At 36.8% G+C, this 21505-nt stretch overlaps 1 protein-coding gene across 1 annotated transcript in view; it reads left to right on the plus strand.

Moving 5' to 3' along the window:
- The first annotated feature begins 3748 nt into the window (after window positions 1–3748).
- The window catches only part of prg4 (proteoglycan 4), a 46337-nt gene continuing 28580 nt past the window's right edge, over window positions 3749–21505 (plus strand). The window contains exons 1-5 of the mRNA XM_062980745.1: window positions 3749–3978; window positions 11273–11395; window positions 15490–15609; window positions 18722–18973; window positions 20813–20962. Coding sequence (XP_062836815.1) covers window positions 3861–3978; window positions 11273–11395; window positions 15490–15609; window positions 18722–18973; window positions 20813–20962 — 763 coding nt within the window. The 5' untranslated portion in view covers window positions 3749–3860. The remainder of the gene's footprint in view (window positions 3979–11272; window positions 11396–15489; window positions 15610–18721; window positions 18974–20812; window positions 20963–21505) is intronic.

Below are 21505 nucleotides of genomic sequence, written 5' to 3' on the forward strand. Positions count from 1 at the left end.
AACTGTCCTAAATTAGATTTTAGATACTGCCTTGGCCAGTTTCTCAACATGAATAGTTATGCGGTGCAGGTAGATTCCCATTTTCACCTTCAAAAAAAATATCAAGCATGTAATTCCAGTTTAAATATCCCTAACTAACCACAAAGAAACTAGCAGATGCTTAGTGTTCTCAGGGCAGCTGGGTAGGATCAGCACAAGAAGAAAAAAGATGCAAAATCTGGGGCTGGTATATTCTTCTGGGTCTACCCCTTGTGGGAGTAGACTGTGATGTGGCAGGCCCAGTTTCCTTCCTCCATGGAGGCGTGCAAGTCTCCATTACCACAATTATTTCAAAATATAGCCTTCCAATATGGCCCTGGATCTGCAGTCAGTGGTAGAGGGGAAGTGGTATCACTCCTTCCTTAACAGAATTCCCAACTGAATTTCTTACAAAAATAATTCCCAGTCTCTTCCCAAAGAACAGAATGATACAATATTTTTTAAAAATTCAAACATATAAACTTCAGATAGCATACAGATTGCAAAGCATATGTACGAATGCTCCATAACTACTAAAAAGCAATACCTGCATATAGAAATAGAGCATCTTTGGAGAATGATTTTAGCCCCATGACAGGCTTTCCAGCTACGAGGATTTACACACACACATACACAGAACATTTCAAAGTATTAACCATAAATTACATTGGAAGTGTGTCTTTTGAAATGCCAAAAATAAGAGAAAGATGATAGAATAAGATCTTCACACCTTTTCATCAGGATCTCTCTCTCTCTCTCTCTCTCTCTCTCTCTCTCTCTCTCTCTCTCTCTCTCTCTCTCTCTCTCTCTCTCTGTTTCAAAAGAAACAACACAGAGATAATGTTGGTGACTAGCAATGCTCCCATAAAACCATTTTGTTGTTTTGTCCTTGGCACTTTAAAAAAAGTAGCTACAAACCCTAAATAATGGGAGACCTCTAATTTAGTTTAATAGTATTGGATGATATTATTATTATTATGGCATGGAAAGTTCCTTGACAAAATTGAAGGAAAAGCTGATAAGGAGAAGACCTGGTTCTGGCTCACGAATGGGACCCTGAAGAAAGAGACAAAAGGCCTGATCTTTGCAGCCCAGGAACAAGCCATCAGAACAAATGCAATTAAGGCCAAGATCGAAAAATCAGCTGATGAGCCAAAATGTAGACTGTGCAAGGAAGCTGATGAAACAATTGATCATATCCTCAGCTGCTGTAAGAAAATCGCACAGATTGACTACAAACAGAGGTACAACGATGTGGCCCAAATGATTCATTGGAACTTATGCCTCAAGTACCACCTCCTAGCAATAAAAAAATTGGTGCGATCACAAACCTGCAAAAGTATTGGAAAATGAACACGCAAAGATACTGTGGGACTTCCGAATCCAGACTGACAAAGTTCTGGAACACAACACACCAGACATCACAGTTGTGGAAAAGAAAAAGGTTTGGATCATTGATGTTGCCATCCCAGGTGACAGTCGCATTGACGAAAAACAGCAGGAAAAACTCAGCCGCTATCAGGACCTCAAGACTGAACTTCAAAGACTCTGGCAGAAACCAGTGCAGGTGGTCTCGGTGGTGATCGGCACATTGGGTGCCGTGCCAAAAGATCTCAGCCAGCATTTGGAAACAATACACATTGACAAAATTACGATCTGCCAACTGCAAAAGGCCACCCTACTGGGATCTGCCCGCATCAGCCAAAAATACATCACACAGTCCTAGACACTTGGGAAGTGTTCGATTTGTGATTTTGTGAAACAAAATCCAGCATATCTATCTTGTTTGCTGTGTCATACAATAAAATAATAATAATAATAGGGTTGTTGTATGTCTTTCGGGCTGCGTGGCCATGTTCCAGAAGTATTCTCTGGATTGCATTAGCATTGGAAAGGTTTTAATTAGCATTGAAATCCACAAGCATGTGGATAACTTCAACAGAAAGGAAGAAACCATGAAAATGAACAAAATCTGGCTACCAGTATTTAAAAAACTCTAAAATCAAAACAGTGGATGGGAACCAACACTCTGAGGGCAGAGCACAGCTAATGACTAACAAAGGATGCCCCCAGGCAAGAGACAAAAACCTTTCCAATGCTAATTAGGGTGATTAACTGAAACATTAATGATGGCTTTCCAGTGACAAAGGACTCTTGCCACACCCTGGACTCTACACAGATATATATTCTTTCCTTTCCTTACTTAGTTTATCCACACCTCACAACCTCTGAGGATGCCTGCCATAGATGTGGGCGAAACGTCAGGAGAGAATACTTCTGGAACATGGCCACACAGCCCAAAAGACATACAACAACCCTGTGATCCCGGCCATGAAAGCCTTCGACAACACAATCATCATCATCATCATCATCATCATCATCATCTTTATTTAAACCTGCCCTCTCTCCTCTCTCTCCCCAAATGAACTCAGGGCAGATGGATGGAGGTTGTTAGAAAGTCTAAAAAATAAATGGATAGGTATAACCTTCTCTCCGAAGTGAAAGGGAATACTCCTATAACGTTAATGGAGACTAACAATCAGTGGTACCCATTGATTAAAGTTACTAGTGTATTCCAAACATTCTCTAACACACTATACATCTAAAATTCATATTTCACATTTTAAAGTTTCTGTCTTTTGATAAGAATATTGGTCGACCATAATTCATAATTATTTGCTACTGCCATTTAATGTCAGTGCCTGCCAGAAATATCCAGTCTCCCAGGACAGTTTGTTCACTGAACTATTAGAAATGTGTTGACTAATAAGTCTAATTTTTTTCATAGTCATTTTTCTTAATGGGAGTGTTTTCCAGATGCTGCTGTCTAGTCTTCTGGGATGATTTCCAATATATGTGGAAAATTTGCTGTCATGAGTTGTCACAGTTGGTTTTGTCTAACGTGTTGCCTAATTAGTTCATCCCAACATGTTCTCCCCAATATATATAAGGATCTGAGGAATCACTGCTAACAGAAATAGCCATTGGAGGGTAAGTGCACTACCGATTTCTCTGCATAGAAGTTTGTTGAAAGGATTTCATTTTATTAATGAGAAAGAAATAAAATGTAATGAAAGAATAAAGAAAAAAATGTAAGAATAGAATGAAACAGAATAGAATAAAATTGTAAAGATAACATTTATAGATATAGAAAGTTGGCAAAAAAAATTACATTATAGGGAATTGAAAATGTTTTGTTGTACTTTATTCAGGGTTTCTTAGATTTTATATTTTCAACATGATTTTATGTCATTTTAAATAAGCTGTCCTATGTTTAAAAAATTACAGTCACAGTAATGTTTAACATAAATAAGTAATAAACTCAGTTTGAAAGAGAAATAATTTTACTAAACAACTACAAGGAACCTTATGCATATTAAAATTACTATTTTATATAATATTGTAGCTCATTAAATCTTTATATGTATACTTAAACTATGATAGATAAGATATCAATTAGTATATAACATATAATATGTTATATATTAATTGATATCTTATATATCACAATATTTAATGAGATAATTTTAATGAGTACATTTTATAAGTTATTTAAACTGACTAGTGAATCCAATGATAAAAGTAGGAAAACAGAAAAATTTAGATAATGTATAGAATTATAGGTAGTTAATTATCTGCATGCAATTATCAGTGCTTTATATATTATTTTTGCTAACAAAGCATTTCAAATCTTGTTTATTTTGTCCCATGTATTCTTTGTGCTTGACTGTTATAAAGAATGTAATTAGGTGATAAATATTTTCATTGTATGTATAGCACATTTCATACATAATTTTGATATTAGAATAATGTTTATTTACTTATTATTAGACTAATAATGAATGAACACTATTTATTTAAAGGAAAGACAGTCCCTAGAAATCACAATGGCTTGGAATATATATTGCACCTCTCTACTTTTTTTGACGGTGTTTTTGGCACAGCAAGTTTCTTCACAAGGTACTGTAAAATGTCAAGCAAAACAGTATTATTGGGGAATCATGAGAGTGGCAGCTCTGTCCATAGCCCAGTTCAAATGAAATATTAAGATTTAATTGGAATAAAGGTACAGCTAACCAAACCTAACAGTTGGAGCTCATGTTTCTAGTTGCTACTAGGATTTCATTACAATGAGTCTCCTTGTGCTGAGAGATCTCCTTCTCCACTGTATTGATTATGGACACTAACAAAATGAAGGCCTCTATCCACACTGTAAGAACTTCCAAATGTGATGGTCCAGAAAGAGATCAATCATTTTCAGAAAGTGAATGAAACATTTGTGTGTGTGTGTGCAGAATAATAGCTTTATTCTTATACTCCACCTCCATCTCCCCCAAAGGGGACTCGAGGCGGCTTACGTTGGGCCAAGCCCAGATAAAACAATAACAATATAAAATACATCAAAAGACAAAAAAAACATACACCATTATAGAATTTAAACATTAATCTATAAAAATAAACTAATAAAACATGAGTTAAAAATGGCGAGGTTGAAAAAAATAGACTGGGTAAAGTGTACTATGTAAAAGTTGTAAACACGAGGTAACTGATAAAGTGCTGCAAATTCGTGGGAGAGCGATTTGGGAAGGGAGAAACCCTGTATCTATGTCAAGAACTATGTGGACCTTAAATCCAAATTAAATGTCCATAGATGATATCTTCCCAATGAAAATAGTAGATTCAGAGAAACAATTTTCCAAAAGACTACAAATGGGGAAAGAACTGTCTATGTTGTGTGCCTCCTTCTGTCTCTGTAATCATCAGCTGCAGCTTGGGCTGATACATTTTTCATTTTTAAAATGTACCAATTGAATACAAAGAATATAATCCCATGAATGGGGGTGGCAGACGGAGAAAGGCGAAGGGAACCATATAACTTCATTCCCTACCATCAAAGTCTCTCTTCTGGGATGGTCAGCTATTCCACATCCTTTCCCTGTCTTTCACCATTTGGAGTCAAGTAGCACCTGATGTCTGAAAACACATTCTGGGCTCTGTTTCCATGTCCTGTGGAAACGGAATCCCGTGGGAAATGCCCTTACATCATGTGATGACTCTGTGGAAACAGAGTCCAGACTGTGTGAGATGAGGTCCAAAAATGTATTTACATCACATCTAGCTTGGCCCTATCAGATCTATTCTGGTGAACTAACATCTTCTGAAATCAGTCACACTACATTCAATGCATAGTTTGTGACCAAAGATTTATTTCTCCAAAATAAAAACAAGGATATCCAGTTTTCATTGGGACACTCGATTCATGTGAGCATGAATGGGGTGCTTAAAATTCCTCTCACCGGCTGGCATTTTAAAGTAAATCCATGCACAAACCTGGTGTGGAGGTTTTTTGTTTTTTTTTTAAAGAAATACAGTAGAGTTTCACTTATCCAAGCCTCGCTTATCCAAGGTTCTGGATTATCCAAGCCATTTTTTGTAGTCAATGTTTTCAATATATCGTGATATTTTGGTGCTAAATTCGTAAATACAGTAATAATTACAACATAACATTCCTGCGTCTTGAACTATTTTTTCTGTCAAATTTGTTGTATGACATGATGTTTTGGTGCTTAATTTGTAAAATCATAACCTAATTTGATGTTTAATAGGCTTTTCCTTAATCCCTCCTTATTATCCAAGATATTCGCTTATCCAAGCTTCTGCCGGCCCGTTTAGCTTGGATAAGTGAGGCTCTACTGTACTCCATTGGTGCTCATGGAACTTTCTATAAAACAATGAAAACTAAAAACTACGCTAAAAATCAAGTTAGGTCTCTTAACTTCTCTTAAACCCACATTTGTCATGACTACAGAGATCTTGAAATTTTTGCCTCCATTGCTCATCACTCCCAGATTCAGGTGCTAAAGGAACCATGATAAATATTAGTTATAGTTTGTTTGGAAAAAAATCAGCTTCATATGTTATTGAGTATGAAAATTATCTAAATTCTTCTTTGGGTGCATCTGCACCAGATACAGTAATGCAGATACACTATTTTAAATGCCATGGGTCAATGTTATGGAATCAAGGGAGTTGTAGTTTCTTTAGTCTTATTTACAAAGAGGTCTCACTAAATACAAATCCCATAGCATTGAGCAATGCCAATTAAAGTGGCGTCAAGCCATTAATTCCACAAGGTAGTTGCACCGCATGTGATTATGCTGGAAGAGAAGAGGTGAGGGCATTCAAATCAAGGCAGAGTTTAATCTCGTTCCGATCATGATGGACCATTGCTTATTTGGATGTTGTTACAGAGTTGTCACTAAATATTGCATGCTATTTTTTAAAATATTTTTAATTAAAGAAAAGATAGATCTCTTTTACATCCAAGTAGATAGAAAAGTAGGAAATATAGAAAAATAATAATAAGAGGGGGAAAAGAAGAAAAAAAGAGAGAGAAAAGGTAAAAAAATTGCATGTTATTGTAAGTGTCTGAAATAGAAATGTTGGCATGAATGTGTGAATGCTTTCTTTGATTAATACGTTTTTGTGAATACTCATAAGCATGTGGGCGGGTATTGAGAATATGTCCAGGATTGAGTCCATTGTGACACTATAAAAATTTAAAGCCATTTGTATTAATATAAGCATTTAGTTGCTTAGTTTGTAAAATGGAAGTAAGATTGCAGGAGCTCTTTAAGCATGTTCAGTCAATTATATGGTGCATCTCACCAAATTTCAGACATTCGCCTGAACCTCTTTCTGTTCCTAGAGGAGAGAGTTGTCGTCTTCCAGCTGTGTTGAACTCCCATCAGTTCTTACTATTGATCATAATAGCTGGGGCTGTTGGGAACTAGAAGGATGCAGCTTATCTGCTTCTAATCTAATTAGCGTCAAAATAGTTTATTTGGATCCGGGCTCTTGAAATGTGGCAAACACTTTAGAACACTATTAGACAGATAAAAATGAAATTTTCACTATAAATTTTAAAGTGCACACACATTGATAAGTAATGGATAGTTCATAAACACAAGTGTTTCTCACACTAAATTTTTATCCAGATGTGAAACAGAAACTGAGGACATAAAGTTGAAAGGTTAAGCATTTTGAAATAAAATTTTTAAGTCAAAATCAGTAGTCCCTAAAGCATTTCACTTTGACTTAGGAGGTTTTATATACCTGCTGCAAATTAGGTATACATTCATTAATCAGTTACCTTTCTAAAGTAAAGTGTTGCAACATTATCATGAAACAAACCTTTCCAATGCTAATTAAGGTGATTAACTGAAACATTAATGCTAGCTTCCAACTGACAAAAGACTCTTGTCACACCCTGGACTCTCCACAGATATATATTTTTTTCCTTTCCTTGCCTAGTTTATCCATGCCTCACAACTTCTGGGGATGCCTGCCATAGATGTGGGCGAAATGTCAGAAGAGAATACTTCTGCAACATGGCCACACAGCCCGAAAGACATACAACAACCCTGTGATCCCGGCCATGAAAGCCTTCGACAACACATTATCATCTTGTTTATATTAAATCATATTTAATTTTTTTAAAAAAAATAAAATAAAATGTACTTTAGAAATTTATTTCTCGTGTTTGCTTTTGACACGAGAAATAAATTCCTAAAGTACATTTTATTTTACTTTATAAAATTAAATATAATTAAATATAAACAAGATGATAATGTTGCAACACTCATACAATAATTCTTTTTTAAAAATCCATTAAAACATGGGAATAAGCACAATCTTAAGCATCCTGCAAATAATATGGAAAATGCCTTGGCAAAACACGTAGTTGACAGTGGAAACACCTTATTTTGGAGACCTGCCTAATTTTGAAGGATGGAGGGAAGGGGGAAGACAGACACATAGAGAAAATGTTGTTACCTTTCAGTCATATTTCGGAAAATGAGATAGACAGGGAATTGTGCATAAAAACAGAAATTATTGTAAAACATTTTATTAAAGTACTGTATATACTTGAGTATAAGCCTAGTTTTTCAGCCCTCTTTTTAAGACTGGAAAAGCCCCCTCAGCTTATACTCGGGTGAGGGTCCTGGTTGTCTTATATTTGGGTCAGCTTATACTCGAGAATATATGGTACATTTATTATTTTTCTCTATTATTATTGATATTATTACATTTATTATTTTTCTCTATTATTGTTGCTACTATTACATTTATTTTACTCTATTATTATTATTATTATTATTATTAATACATTTATTATTTCACTCTGATATTATTATTATTATTATTATTATTATTGCATTTATTATTTTACTCTATTATTATTAAAAGGATACATAAGCACATTTTCATTGAAGAAGATGAGAATAATGATTTGATTAGAGTTGGACAGTCTTATCTTAAATTTGAGCTTTATGTAAATATTCAAAAACATTTAACCTACTGATGCCTCAATGTAATTTTATTGGTATCTATTTTTATTTCTGAAATTTACCACTCTCAGCCTATACTGGAGTCAATGTTTTCCCAGTTTTTTTGTGATAAAATTAGGTGCCTCGGCTCATATTCCGGTCAGCTTATACTTGAGTATATACGGTATATCAAACTTGTGCTTTCAAGAATTTACAAGATGGAACTGAGTTTTATATTTTCTCTAGATAAACTAGATAATGTGTATTCAGTGTCTATATTTATGCAATTGTTGATTGATTATTTTTTTTACAATGTATACTCTAAAACAGTGTGGCCCAACCTTTATTTACCCGAGGGCCAATAAACTTTAATATAGGAATGTGAAGGCCAGAGACATTCCAGAAAAAAGTCTCTTAAAAACTTAAAGCAATAAGAAGGGTAAACAATTTTTTCCAAATGTTAAATTAAAATATTTTTCCAGTAAGAAGGGTGAGGACCAACAAAAATGAATTGGTGGGCTGCACGTGACCCGTGGGCTGCGGGTTGGACCACACTGCTCTAAAATACACCATGGTTATATGTTTGTCCAGTATGTGTTTGATAAATTAATATTGATTCCCTCTATTGTGTTCATGTTAGACATAGTGTTCCATGTTTTGTCTAGAAACTTCATCCCTTGTCTTTAGTAATTTCATTTGACGTGTCTGCTAAATGTTTGGTCTTCCTTGTCCAAAGGGAAGGATGCCTTGGTGCACTGACATCACACAAACACATACCTGCCAGCATTTCACTTGGCTGGAACTGTACCCTCCATTTTGTCCTAGACTAAATATTTGAGCTTCCAAGATTGTGGTAGTATCAGAATGTAAAATCATAAGTTTCAATATAAGCATTCAGTTGTTGGCTTGGTAGAGGGAGATTGTAAAATCAAAATGATGACTTACCGGTCTCTTTCACAGTGTTCAATTAAGTAGACTTAAAAGAGATATTTTCTATACCGCCAACACACAAAGGATTAGGTTTAACAAAGGATTAGATCTAAAACAGCAATCAAGTGTAAGATGATTTTGGGGGTGAAGCTTATATGTACCTTCTTAGCCCCCTTTCCATTTAAATCCTATGTATGCACATGTTTATCAACTACATAAGACTAGTGGAATAACAACAAAAACAACAATTTTATTTCTAATCTGCCTCTCCTCACGTCTTGAGATGGTTTACAACATAGTTAAAACACGTTAATCATTGTAAACATTCTATAAAATACACATTAATAAAATATGCATATTAAAAATATTTCTATAAAATACTTATTAAAATACACACTTATACTTAGGCGATCCCTCGTAGTTTGAGGATGATGGTTTTCCAGTTGTGGGGTTTTGAGGGTGGGTTCTTAGGTGGTTGAAGAACATAGATTAAAACACAGGATATAAGTTTAAAATTCATTATTAAAACTGACTGGGTATTGTATTAAGGCATTGTGAATATGGCCAAATTTCCAAAGGGACCAATGCAAAAGAAATGTATATATCATCCAAGTACCTAGAGCCAGCTCTAACAACCTTGCAGTGAGATAAGTGTTAGAGACACTATCTTCTGTGGGATGAGGCTCCATTTATATGAGTCAAACATATATAGAACTTATGATGAGGATTTTCAGTTACTATATGATCCCTATCTCTGGAAACGAGACATAATACTCCAATTATTCTGAGGCCAAGATAAGTGGGCTTTCAAAGACTCCATGTGCTTTCTTATCTCTTAGGTAGTTTCTTTCAATACAGAGGTCCAAGATGAAGCAAACTTTCTCTCACACCTGTAATGAATGGTGCTTAATTCATCCAACACTGCAATGCATATTTTTAAATTGACTAGATCAGTGGTTCTCAACCTGTGGGCCCCCAGATGTTTTTGGCCTACAACTCCCAGAAATCCCCGCCAGTTTACCAGCTGTTAGGATTTCTGGGAGTTGAAAGCCAAAACATCTGGGGACCCACAGGTTGAGAATCACTGGACTAGATGTTATATATGATATTTAGAGTATTCTGCTGGGTTGCTGAGCTTTTCTTCCAGCTGCTCTCCCCACAAACATCAGGAGAGCTTTCCTGGGATCAGAAGGGGTTGCAATGGGAACCTCAAACAGTGAATTATACATATCTCACAAAATGAGAAATCTCAGGGCTCCATAGTAGTGAGTCATGATATTTAATGTGGCATCAAGCTGCTCTAATGATGCAGTGTGCCATTAGTAGAATTATTTATTTTATTTTTATTTATTACAGCATTTCTACCCCGCCCTTCTCACCCAATAAGGGGACTCAGGGCGGCTTACAATATAAAACGCATATATAAACAATTACAATAACATTTCAATTCAATTTAAAAATCTGATTACATTAAAACATTCATAAATACACATATAAATATACATTTAGGTGCATCTCGAGTTCAAAACCAGGTCTGTCACTTATATCCTAGAACATATGTTGTAGTTGATACTGCCTCTATTTTCCGAAAGCCTGGTCCCACAGCCAAGTCTTAACTCTTTTATGGAAGGAAAGGAAAGAGGGAGACTTCCTGACTTCACTTGGGAGGGTGTTCCATAGGTGGGGAGCCACCACTGAAAAGGCCCTGTTTCTCATTCTCGCCAGCCGTATCATAGAATTAACTTTCTAGCTGTGTCCAAGCACTACCTCACCTCTGACTGCAGTCCACAAAGTCATTGTTACAAGGCTCATTATGTTGTATTGCAATGAATGTGCAAATTATTATTAATAATATTAATTATATAATAATTAAATATTATATTAAGGCACATGCTGTGGGTGGACCACCATCCCTCCCACAGCTTGGCCCTTCATTCTTTCCTAACCTACTTTCCTGGCTTGGTAATGTTTAAAGTGACATTGTATGATTTTAGATGTATCAAGCTGTGAAGGGAGATGTGGGGAAGGGTATAATAGGCAACATGGCTGCCAATGTGATAGTAACTGCCTTCTCTACGCGGAGTGCTGCCCAGATTACCAGACAATCTGCGTTGAAGGTAAGTCCTCAACTGCAGTCACTTCATTTTCCTTTTAAATAACTGAATAAGCACTGCTTTGTTTCTTTAAGACAGTGGTTTTTGAACAGTGTATCAGAAAGTTCGTTTGGGATACTCTTTCCAGAATTCCTGGATAGCATGGCCAAGGAGATCTAGGCCCTCATCACAAAGGAGTAAGGATTTGCCACACATCATGGACAATCCATGGAGTCCCTGCGGGGTGAGAAAAGAACCCACCGCTCCATACCCTGCACCACCTGACTTACCTGGGACTCGATCCCATGGGAGAAAGCTGAGTCACCACTCAGCTTCCTCCCATTGATCCAAAGGCAATACAGGAAGCCTCTCATGTTGATGTGTTCTCGTATTATGCCACTTGCTCTCCCCTTTCAGCACAGAGACCAACCAGAAGTAGACGTGTGTCATGTAATGGGCTCTGTGTCAAAAGTATTGAACAAGCAGCATAAGATGGGCAAATCAGTCCATATGATGAAGTGGCTAGTCTAAAAAATAATCTTTCAAAACTATGCATGCAATGATAGGTAAAAAGTAAAGGTTTTCCCTGATGTTAAGTCCAGTCATGTCTGACTCTGGCGGTTGGTGCTCATCTCCATTTCTAAGCCGAAGAGCCGGCGTTGTCTGTAGACACCTCCAAGGTTATGTGGCCGGCATGACTGCATGGAGCGCCATTACCTTCCTGCTGGAGCGGTACCTATTGATCTACTCACATTGGCATGTTTTCGAACTGCTAGGTTAGCAGGAGCTGGAGCTAACAGCAGCCGCTCCCACAGCTCCCGGGGTTTGAACCTAGGACCTTTCGGTCTGCAAGTTCAGCAGCTCAGTGCTTTAACGCACTTCGCCACCGGGGCGAATGCAGTGATAGTAGAACAATCAAGCATATGTTAACAAGGAGTATAATCAGCCCTTCACATTTTCAGGTTTGATAAAATATTATCACTAGAAATATTGATGTCCTCAACTGCCACAACATGTTGAACATAAAGCACACATGCGAAATGGAATCCAGCCCACCACATCATTTTATGTGACCCGTGAGGTCTTTAATGCCAGTACAACATAGTTACATTTATACAGTCTTACAATTACGATCAGCCTTTTGTAGGCAACCGTAAGGCTGATATGGCCCTTGGTGAAAATCAGTTTGACACCCCTAAGAGTCATGCTGAAGGACCTCACAGCCTCTGAGGATGCCTGCCATAGATATGAGCGAAACGTGAGGAGATAATACTTCTGCAGCATGGGAAAAAGCACACAACGACCTAGAGATTCCTAGAGAGAATATCTCTTTAAGAATTGATAGGCACTCCAGGATGGCTCTGTGATCAACTTCCAGCAATGGCTGACCATAGAGTTGTGTTTGAAGACTTAAAGATTCCTGGAGAGGTTCTCTCTCAAATAGAAAGGTAGAATTTGTTTTTTACAGTTTTTTACTTTTGAGACAGTGCTGTGACCCTAACTCCAGTGAATGTATATTCTAAAGATAAAAAGAAATAGGAATTCATTGTAGCATTAGATTTAGACAGAAAAATAACTACAAAATATTTAATAAGCAGTAAAATAAAATGTTTTTGTATTTTGAGCTGGCCATGTTACACACACACACACATGTGGTTCTTGATACTAAAAGCAGTCCACAAGCCCAAAGACATTGCCTACCACTGTCTTAAAGTATTGGTGTGTGTACATGGACAGCAAATTTGCCCCACAGGAAAGGATAGGATTCCATAGGTATGGTTAGTGCGCCTTGTAATCTAAGTGTCATACATTCTGTAATCCATAGCAGATATATTTTCTTCTTCACCACACAGTTTGGGTGTGGAAGCTGGAAAGGATTCAGTAATGGAAGTCTGAGAAAACCACTGCCTTAAGATCCTTCCCTTTGACACCTGTTACATGTTGTCTCCGTTTTTGTTAGAATGTTCCTTTTGTGTTATCTTTCTATTTGTGTTTCTATGTATTTTATGTGTATGTTACATTGTTTTTTGCAAAGTCAGTGCCTGTTCTCCTGGCACCAGTTCCAGACATCCATGAGTAATTCCTGTGGGTGGTGTTGGAAACATGTCATGACAAGTCAAGTCAAGCGAATGGCTTCTACATACATGTTCCTGTGTAACAATCCTCAAGCAGGGAAAACCCAGTTTGGTGGAGAATAAATATAATGTACAATCCATTAGCACTGTATTGCTCATTCAGTGGTGAGAACCACCCAGTGGAAATTATCTCATTTGTGAAAATCCTTTTCTCATTGAAAAAAGACCTATGTGTGACTTTCCAAAAGTTCTACATTTTCCCCTCAGCATTGTCTGGATTCCAATGCAAACGTTTGACTTGTTCTTCCCAATTCTAAGTTAAAACAAGCAAGCTCTTCAGTTCCTTATCTTCCTTGTTTTCTACATTACAGGTGAAGCAATTCAAATTAATGAAAGTTGTAGGTCATGTATTTTAATTAATTTTTATTATGATTTTCAAGTCTTTACAGCGAAAGAGTGAGAACAATTTTTTAAAGGAAAGTGAAGAAAAAGGAAGTAGAGTACAATGGCCAAAATTCCCCCCACCTACCACCCACCAAAAAGAGAAAAAGGAAAATAAAAAATAAAAAGATAAAAAGATAAATAATTGTTGACTTCCGTTCCTCTTCCTTTACCCCAGGTCATGTATTTTGTGTCAGTGTGCTTTGCACTTTATTTATTTATTGAATTCAAACCCCACCTTTCTCCCAGAATGGGATTCATGGCCTGATTGAAAGCCATTGACCACAGGTCTTCTATGCATATCTGATATTCCAAAGGCAAAGATGTAGAGATCATATCATGTTTTATTCAGTGATAATTTACAATCTCCTAGCTAGAAAATAGAAGTCTATAATAAGGAGGATAGGGGTGCATCTACACTGTAAAATGATTGAAATTTGATGCCACTATAACTGCCATGAGTTGTAGTTTTAAAGGCCTTTCACCTTCTCTACCAAAGAGTGCTGGTGTCTTACCAAACTAAGGACCTTGTCACGTTGGCTATTGGATTCACCACGCATTGTGGTGAATTTGTGGAAAACCTGTCACCCCATGCCCTGCATTGTTCAACTAATTGCTAGCCCCATCCCATGTGGGGCTTCCCCCCATTGTTTTAAAGACAACATGGGAAACTTTCTGTGTTACCGCAGTGGCAGCATGTGCCACTTCTTTGCCTTTTTGCCACCGAGCCCAGCCAGAAATTGATGTGCATTGTGAAATGGGCTCCTTGGCGAGAGGCGAGAGCAAGCGGTGTACGACAGGCAAATTGCCCCGTCTGATGAAGTTATAAAACTCTTAAGATTTCATAGTATTGAGCCATGGCTGTTAAAGAGGTGTTAAACTGCATTGATCCTACAGTGTAGATAGTACATACCAGCAGGGCCGTAGCCAGAAAAAATTTTTTTGGGGGGGAGGGGGGTTTGAAAATTTTTTGGGGAGGGTTTAACCCCTAGCACACACCCCTCCCTGCTACAAACCTGTCAATATCTGCTTGAGATAGTGCCTGGAGGGACTCTTAATGTTTTGTGTCTCATAGACTTAGCATGGGGATTTGGTTAACCAGTTAAAATTCATGAGTAAACCAGGTTTTTTTTATAACCTGAAAAATTTGGGGGGGGGGGTTGAACCCCTAAAACCACCCCCTCGCTACAGGCCTGCATACCAGGTGGGTGCATTTTTGTAATTATATTACTTGTTAAGTGTAGGGTACAATAAAAACACATCCTTTCTCTATAAGCAATAGTACATTAATTTCAAGCAATACTAAAGAACAAACAAAACCATTTTTATGACTATAGATTGTGTTCATTATAATGACACAGGGACAATGTAATGTGTTGAAGGGGATTCTGTATAATTCTTTATTCTAAATAATATACAGAATGTTATAAAGTGATATATTTCAGTTAGCAAAAATGAACTACAGAAGGCATCGATAAATTCAGTGGACCTAAATACAATGGTTCCCTTAATCAGCATTTTCAGTACATGAAGAAGATAGGATCTTAATTCAATCATTACTGAAAGAAAGTATTGCTAAACATTTTCCTGCATCCTGTGTAGACCTCTCCTGCAAAGGACGCTGCACGGCACACTTTGTAAGAGGGAAACCTTGTGACTGTGATCCTGACTGTAATACGTTTGGCAAATGCTGCCCAGACTTTGAAGAGGCCTGTCCAGTAGGTGAGTACTTCATTGTCTTTCTGCTTCTTTTCACATGGTTAGCAGGTCACTTGAGTCAAGCAGAAGATCAGACCTTGGGTGCTGTGTTCACTGCTAACATGCAGACGTGGTTTTCCTCTTGTGAGAAGCTAGCAGGGGGAAAGCTAAGCTAGAACTCTTTTTCTTGACATACTGGTTTCCTATTGGACATTACTTTGTAGGAAGGAGCATCTAGGCATTTCAGGTTCAGATGAAGTATAGCCAAAGCACAATCAGGTGAGCTAGGAAAACTTTCAATGAAAAATAGCTTTTCCAAGCTATTCCAGTACAAATTTCAATTATATTTTCACTTGTGTTAGAGCTAATACCCTGTTTTGTCACATTCTGGCAGCAATATGCTAAAATGTCAATCTTGGGGTCAAATGCTTTTTAGAAAGGGGTTGAATTCTTGGGATAATAGGGAAGCTACCTGAATGGAAACCTCACTGAGCCCACAGCATTCCTTCTGAGGATAAAGACTGCCCATCATGCAAACTGGCCAATATCTTACCAGTGCCATTCCATTACAATAAGAAACCTCAGAGTAGGGCTATGCACCTTAAGGAGTGGACTAGTTGAATCTCTTCTCAATAGCTTTACATGGATTTTATTTTGGATGATTCAACACAGTCACTGGTGTCGACTGAACCAAATCTTTGAAAAGTTATTTTTCCAAGAAGTTTTCGTGTAACTTCCTAGGCCCAACCCCCTTTTTTATCCATAGTGGTTGATGTTTGTATTATTACTTCACTTGTGTGGTCATTATATGTTTTATTGTATGCTATGTTTTAATTGATTATTTTATTTGATTATTGTATCTTTGTTTTTAGTTTATTGATATGTGTTTTAAACTGTTATACTTTGTCTCTGTTTGGACTGTGCCCCATGTTAGCCACCCCGAGTCCCTTCAGGGAGATGGTGGTGGAGTAGAAAAATAAAGTATTATTATTATTATTATTATTATTATTATTATTATTATTATTATTATTAAGCTTCATCTTCTAGAATCTTATAGTCAACATGGTGTTATACTCAGTGATGTTCCCAAACAAATGTGACTGCTTTTTTCTCCCATTCATGGAAAACAATTACTTTGTGCTGAATCCATCCTGAATTGAGTGCAGTTCATTTGGTAGATATAAATTCAAATTCGGATCCACTTCAGTTTTTAAAAAATCCTCTTGTATTAGGTCTTGAATCCATTTCTGTTATGTTTTGTTTTTTTGCTTTGCCATATGTCTATCACACATGGTAAAAAGTATTTTTGTATGTTTTACATTTCCATTTTTATAGGTAAAGTAGTAGGCTGTACTGGGTCTTTGTGCATAGATTACATAGTCTCAATGCCTCCCCCCAGGCAACTGAAAAATGCAGTTTACATAACACAGCAGAGAACCTTAAATTTGTAGAGAACTCTTTGCTTGTTTGAACATTGTTTTTCTCCATTATATATGTTGCCTACACCCACATTTACTGCCTCTGGTATAAGCATGCAGTTGAGTAGAGTCTGGATTTTCAGCAGACATAACTTCATTTGACTTTAGTGGAGTAATGCCAAGATAGAATCTGGTAATAATAAAGGGGTAATAGGGAGGCTATGGCAAAAAATTGTGGAAAAACTGCCTTGTTCACCCTGAGGATGGGAGGAGGAGGAAAAGACAAATACTCTCTATGTTTCTGTTCAACAAAACAATACCTGCAGTGTAAAATGAATGATATATACCTTTGGTGGCAGACTGTGACCTTTAAACAAAAAAAGAAACATTGCTATTACTCACCTACCTAATACACAGCAGATAGAAATTCCACAGACAACTTTTCAACAAGCATAACCAGGCAATGCTTTTGAAGGAAAACAACCTCTGGCAGAAAAGAAAATGACAACAGTATGCAAAACTGCTGATCCATGTTATCATTGGATACAGGGATCCATTTATAAATGGAGTTGACTACTCCCTGTAAGTTGCTCCAGTTAGTAGTGTGGCTGCTGAACGCTGGACTAGTTGGAGTGTCTGGGCCGTCTTCAAGGGCAGCCCCACGTAGAGTGCGTTGCAATAATCCAATCTGGAGGTAACTAAGTGGTCAATGTAGATGTGGCCTTCCCTCAGTTGCTGCAAACTGAGTTCAAATTAGAAAAGTAGTTTGTATTCGGTGAATTCAGTGGCGGGAACCTACCAACTCCAATAGGTTCCAGCAAAAGTACATGGGTATAGCCTCTCCTAATGTGTTTTTTTCTTCATCGATAAAGTTTACTTTTTGCCCACACTCAAGTTTTTCTTAGCCAAACACATCTTGGTTTTCATCACGGCTATGCTCGGTTTCCATGAAGTCCACCTCAAATCTCATGAAAGAAGAATCAATTGTTTGGATTTTATGCTTCCATGATATTGGAGATCTTGTGACGGTCCAGAATTCTTGAGAGAAAACCAACTCTTGAAAGAGTTCAGCTTGGCTTTATTTAGGTCTGTCTCATGTACTACTTGGCTCAGTTGTCTTGGCCTGTATTGTTGAGAGCAGGAAAAGTGGGTAATAGCTGTGCTTATGACCAAGGAACCCCTGCTGAATTTGGTATGTATTTTGAAGCTGTTTTGTTATATTAGGTATCGATCTGTTTTGAGTGTTGCTGAAACTTGCTATCTAGCTCTTATCAGATAAAAAAGATACACTATTTGAAACTGTTCTGTCTCAAAGACAAAAGCATATATAACAGAGATAGGCCCAGCCCCTCTTCAGACTACTGGTCCCCACTAATTTGTTCCACCCTCTTTTTTTAGCCTATTGTGCAAATTCAGAACCCATCAGTAAGTTTGGACCATTTTTAGTGTCATATCCATCAACTGTTTCCTTGATTGTTTAGATCTTGCTAGACAAATTGCCACTCATTAGTCAGAGTTGGATATACCAATTATCTATTCCATTCTTACAGTAAACCTTGCAAGCCATATACATATATATGTATGTGTGTGTATACATATAATATTCAGTGTCTTTTGTTTAAAATGAATCAATACTACAAGACTATATCAAATATTGACTGAGCCAAATTAGAGAAGGGACTTTAACTGACTTATGAGTTGTTTTTCTTTGGTTGCAGTTACAACGAAAGCACCAGCAACCACAACTGCCACAACCAGGGCTCCACAGACAACCACCACCGTTCTTCCCATCAGCACCACAACTAAACCGCCAACCACAACACCCAAAATAAAGTCAACAACAAAACGTTCCCCAAAACTTAACTCCAAACCCAAACCTAAGCCCAAGCCCAAGCCTAAGCCCAAGCCTAAACCCAAGCCTTTAAAGAAGAAAAAGAAACAAAAGAAAGTATCTCACGAAGTTATGGAAGGTAGGAAAAACTTGATATGGATTTGTTGGCATTGTGTTTTAAATTAAGATTTTATAAATTGACTATTTTCAATTATATGAGTCTTGTGAGTAGATGGCATTACTGAAAAATATGAATGAGGGGAAAGAAGTTATTTTTACTGTTAAAACGTGTTTATTTTGATGTCGATTATAGCCTTAATTAAAGTATCTTTTTCAGTCTTGACCAAACTAAAATCTCCCTTGTAGTGTATTTCTCTGGAGCCCTTCACAGTGTAAAAGGTATAATTCTTTTACTTTCTGCTCTGTACTGTTTTAAGATTCCGTGTAGTTTAAAATATAATGGTACAGTAGAGTCTCACTTATCCAACACTCATTTATCCAATGTTCTGGATTATCCAATGCATTTTTGTAGTCAATGTTTTCAAAACATCATATTCTGGTGCTAAATTCGTAAATACAGCAATTACTACATAGCATTACTGCGTATTGAACTACTTTTTCTGTCCATTTGTTGTATAACATGATGTTTTGGTGCTTAATTTGTAAAATCATAACCTAATTTGATGTTTAATAGGCTTTTCCTTAATCTCTCCTTATTATCCAACATATTCACTTATCCAACGTTCTGCCGGCCCGTTTATGTTGCATAAGTGAGACTCTACTGTAGTTTCTTTATCATCATCAGCTTGTTCTGATTTTTGAAAAAAAATTATCAGCTTTAAATTGATTTATAATACAAGTAATTCATTTTGTTGTATTATTCCTGTCTTGAAAAATTGCCATGGAGATTAAATTTGAGTTTAGCCTTGAGTGATATTGGAAGGGGCGGGGGAAGGAATCGGAGATTTACAATGGAAAATTGAATGATGTGTATGAATATATTTTTATATGCTGATGATTTTTTAAAAATTATTTTCGATGTACTCAAGCATTTGGGTATATCCAATGAGCGCCTCCTCATTGTAACTCAAATTACTTTCCATCTAGAATAGACAGAACAAAAAAAAAACTAGGAAAGAAAGGAAAGTATTCATTTTACTGTGAAATACAATTGAGTGCAATGACTTCATCACATGGGTCTTTGGCAGCTTCGTAGGATGCTTTTGCCACGGAACCCCACACGTCCATCAGACAATACAGACTTACTTCTGACAGGTGCTTTTAACAGGCAACCACTGACAGATTCTCTCTTTTGCAAATGAAATCTGGTGGCTTTGATGGCAGTTTTGTGTTTTAGTTCAGACTTTAAAATGATTATTCAGCACCTTAGAAAGCTTCTTTGCAGTTCAGACAAACTTACTGCCCTAGCAATACTATAGACTATTGCAACTCTTTTTATCACAGTACTAATGCAGCCACTTTACCACACATCACTACTGCCCTGCCTTCAATAGAACATCACTGGGTCATATAGTAATTATATTTGATCACGGCTTACTTTTTTTTTAAGCGTTTCCATGTAGAAACAGTAATGAAACAATTGCTGTTTAACAAACACATGGCCCCAAGGTTCTCCTTACTTTCATGTATTTTGTTTGATTTTAAAAGCCTTAACACTTTTATTATAGAGTGGTATAAACATTTCTATGCATTTCTATAATAAAAACTGTCATGAAGTATTTTTGGATTTATTTCACAGTGCCACAAATGTCTAAATTTGTATGAACACACAATATTTTTTCAAGTAATTTTTTCAAAGCCAAGGCTCAGAGTGATACTTCATGCATTTTCATTTCATAATGAGGATTGAAATAATAATGATGTGAGGTGTTTGCTCAGATTTTTTTAGGGGAAATGGTCCTAGAGCTATAATCTGTATAGTTTTTCCTTTCTGCTAACGTTATGTGTTTGACTGTAGAACATTCTGAACAGTCTTCAATGTCATCCTCCTCTTCCTCAAAAATTCGGAGAACTATGGCCTCAGTAACAAATACTGGTGATAAACCCAAGAAAAAAAATGGCAAAAATGCTAAGGAGTTAGAAGAGGAAGAAGAAGAGCAAAGGAAAGGTAAACTTTGAAATACAAAAAAGGAGCATGTGTCTGTTTGTCTGGTCCAGAATGCAGTTATAACATATTAGGAGACTCCAGTCTAACATCGGAGGTGCACATTAAGATAATACAGTTTTATCATATTGAAGGTAGTAACTGAATTACCTAGTGCAAGGATGTTTATGTTATCAGAAACAGGGATTTTTCTATGATCAAACGTAACGACCTAATTGTCATTGCATTTAATTGTCCTCTGATCTGACTGTCTACTGTTCTGTCCCCAACCTTGTGCATTTTCAATACATACACCCGAAATGTTGGTAACATTTCAAGCATCTGAAAAAATTGGCTATAGGCCATGAATATTCATCCTATAATAGAGTTGAAATCAAGTAGTATGTTAAGTGTTGCTGAACTACAACTTCTAGCATTCCTTACTATTGACTATGCTAGCAAGGGTTGATAGGAGTTGCAATCCAGCAGCCGCTAAAGCAGAGGTTCTCAACATGTGGGTCCCAAGGTGTTTTGGCTTACAACTCCCAGAAATCTCAGCCAGTTTAC

The sequence above is a fragment of the Anolis carolinensis genome, chromosome 4, assembly GCF_035594765.1.
Source record: "Anolis carolinensis isolate JA03-04 chromosome 4, rAnoCar3.1.pri, whole genome shotgun sequence".
Lineage (NCBI taxonomy): Eukaryota > Metazoa > Chordata > Lepidosauria > Squamata > Dactyloidae > Anolis > Anolis carolinensis.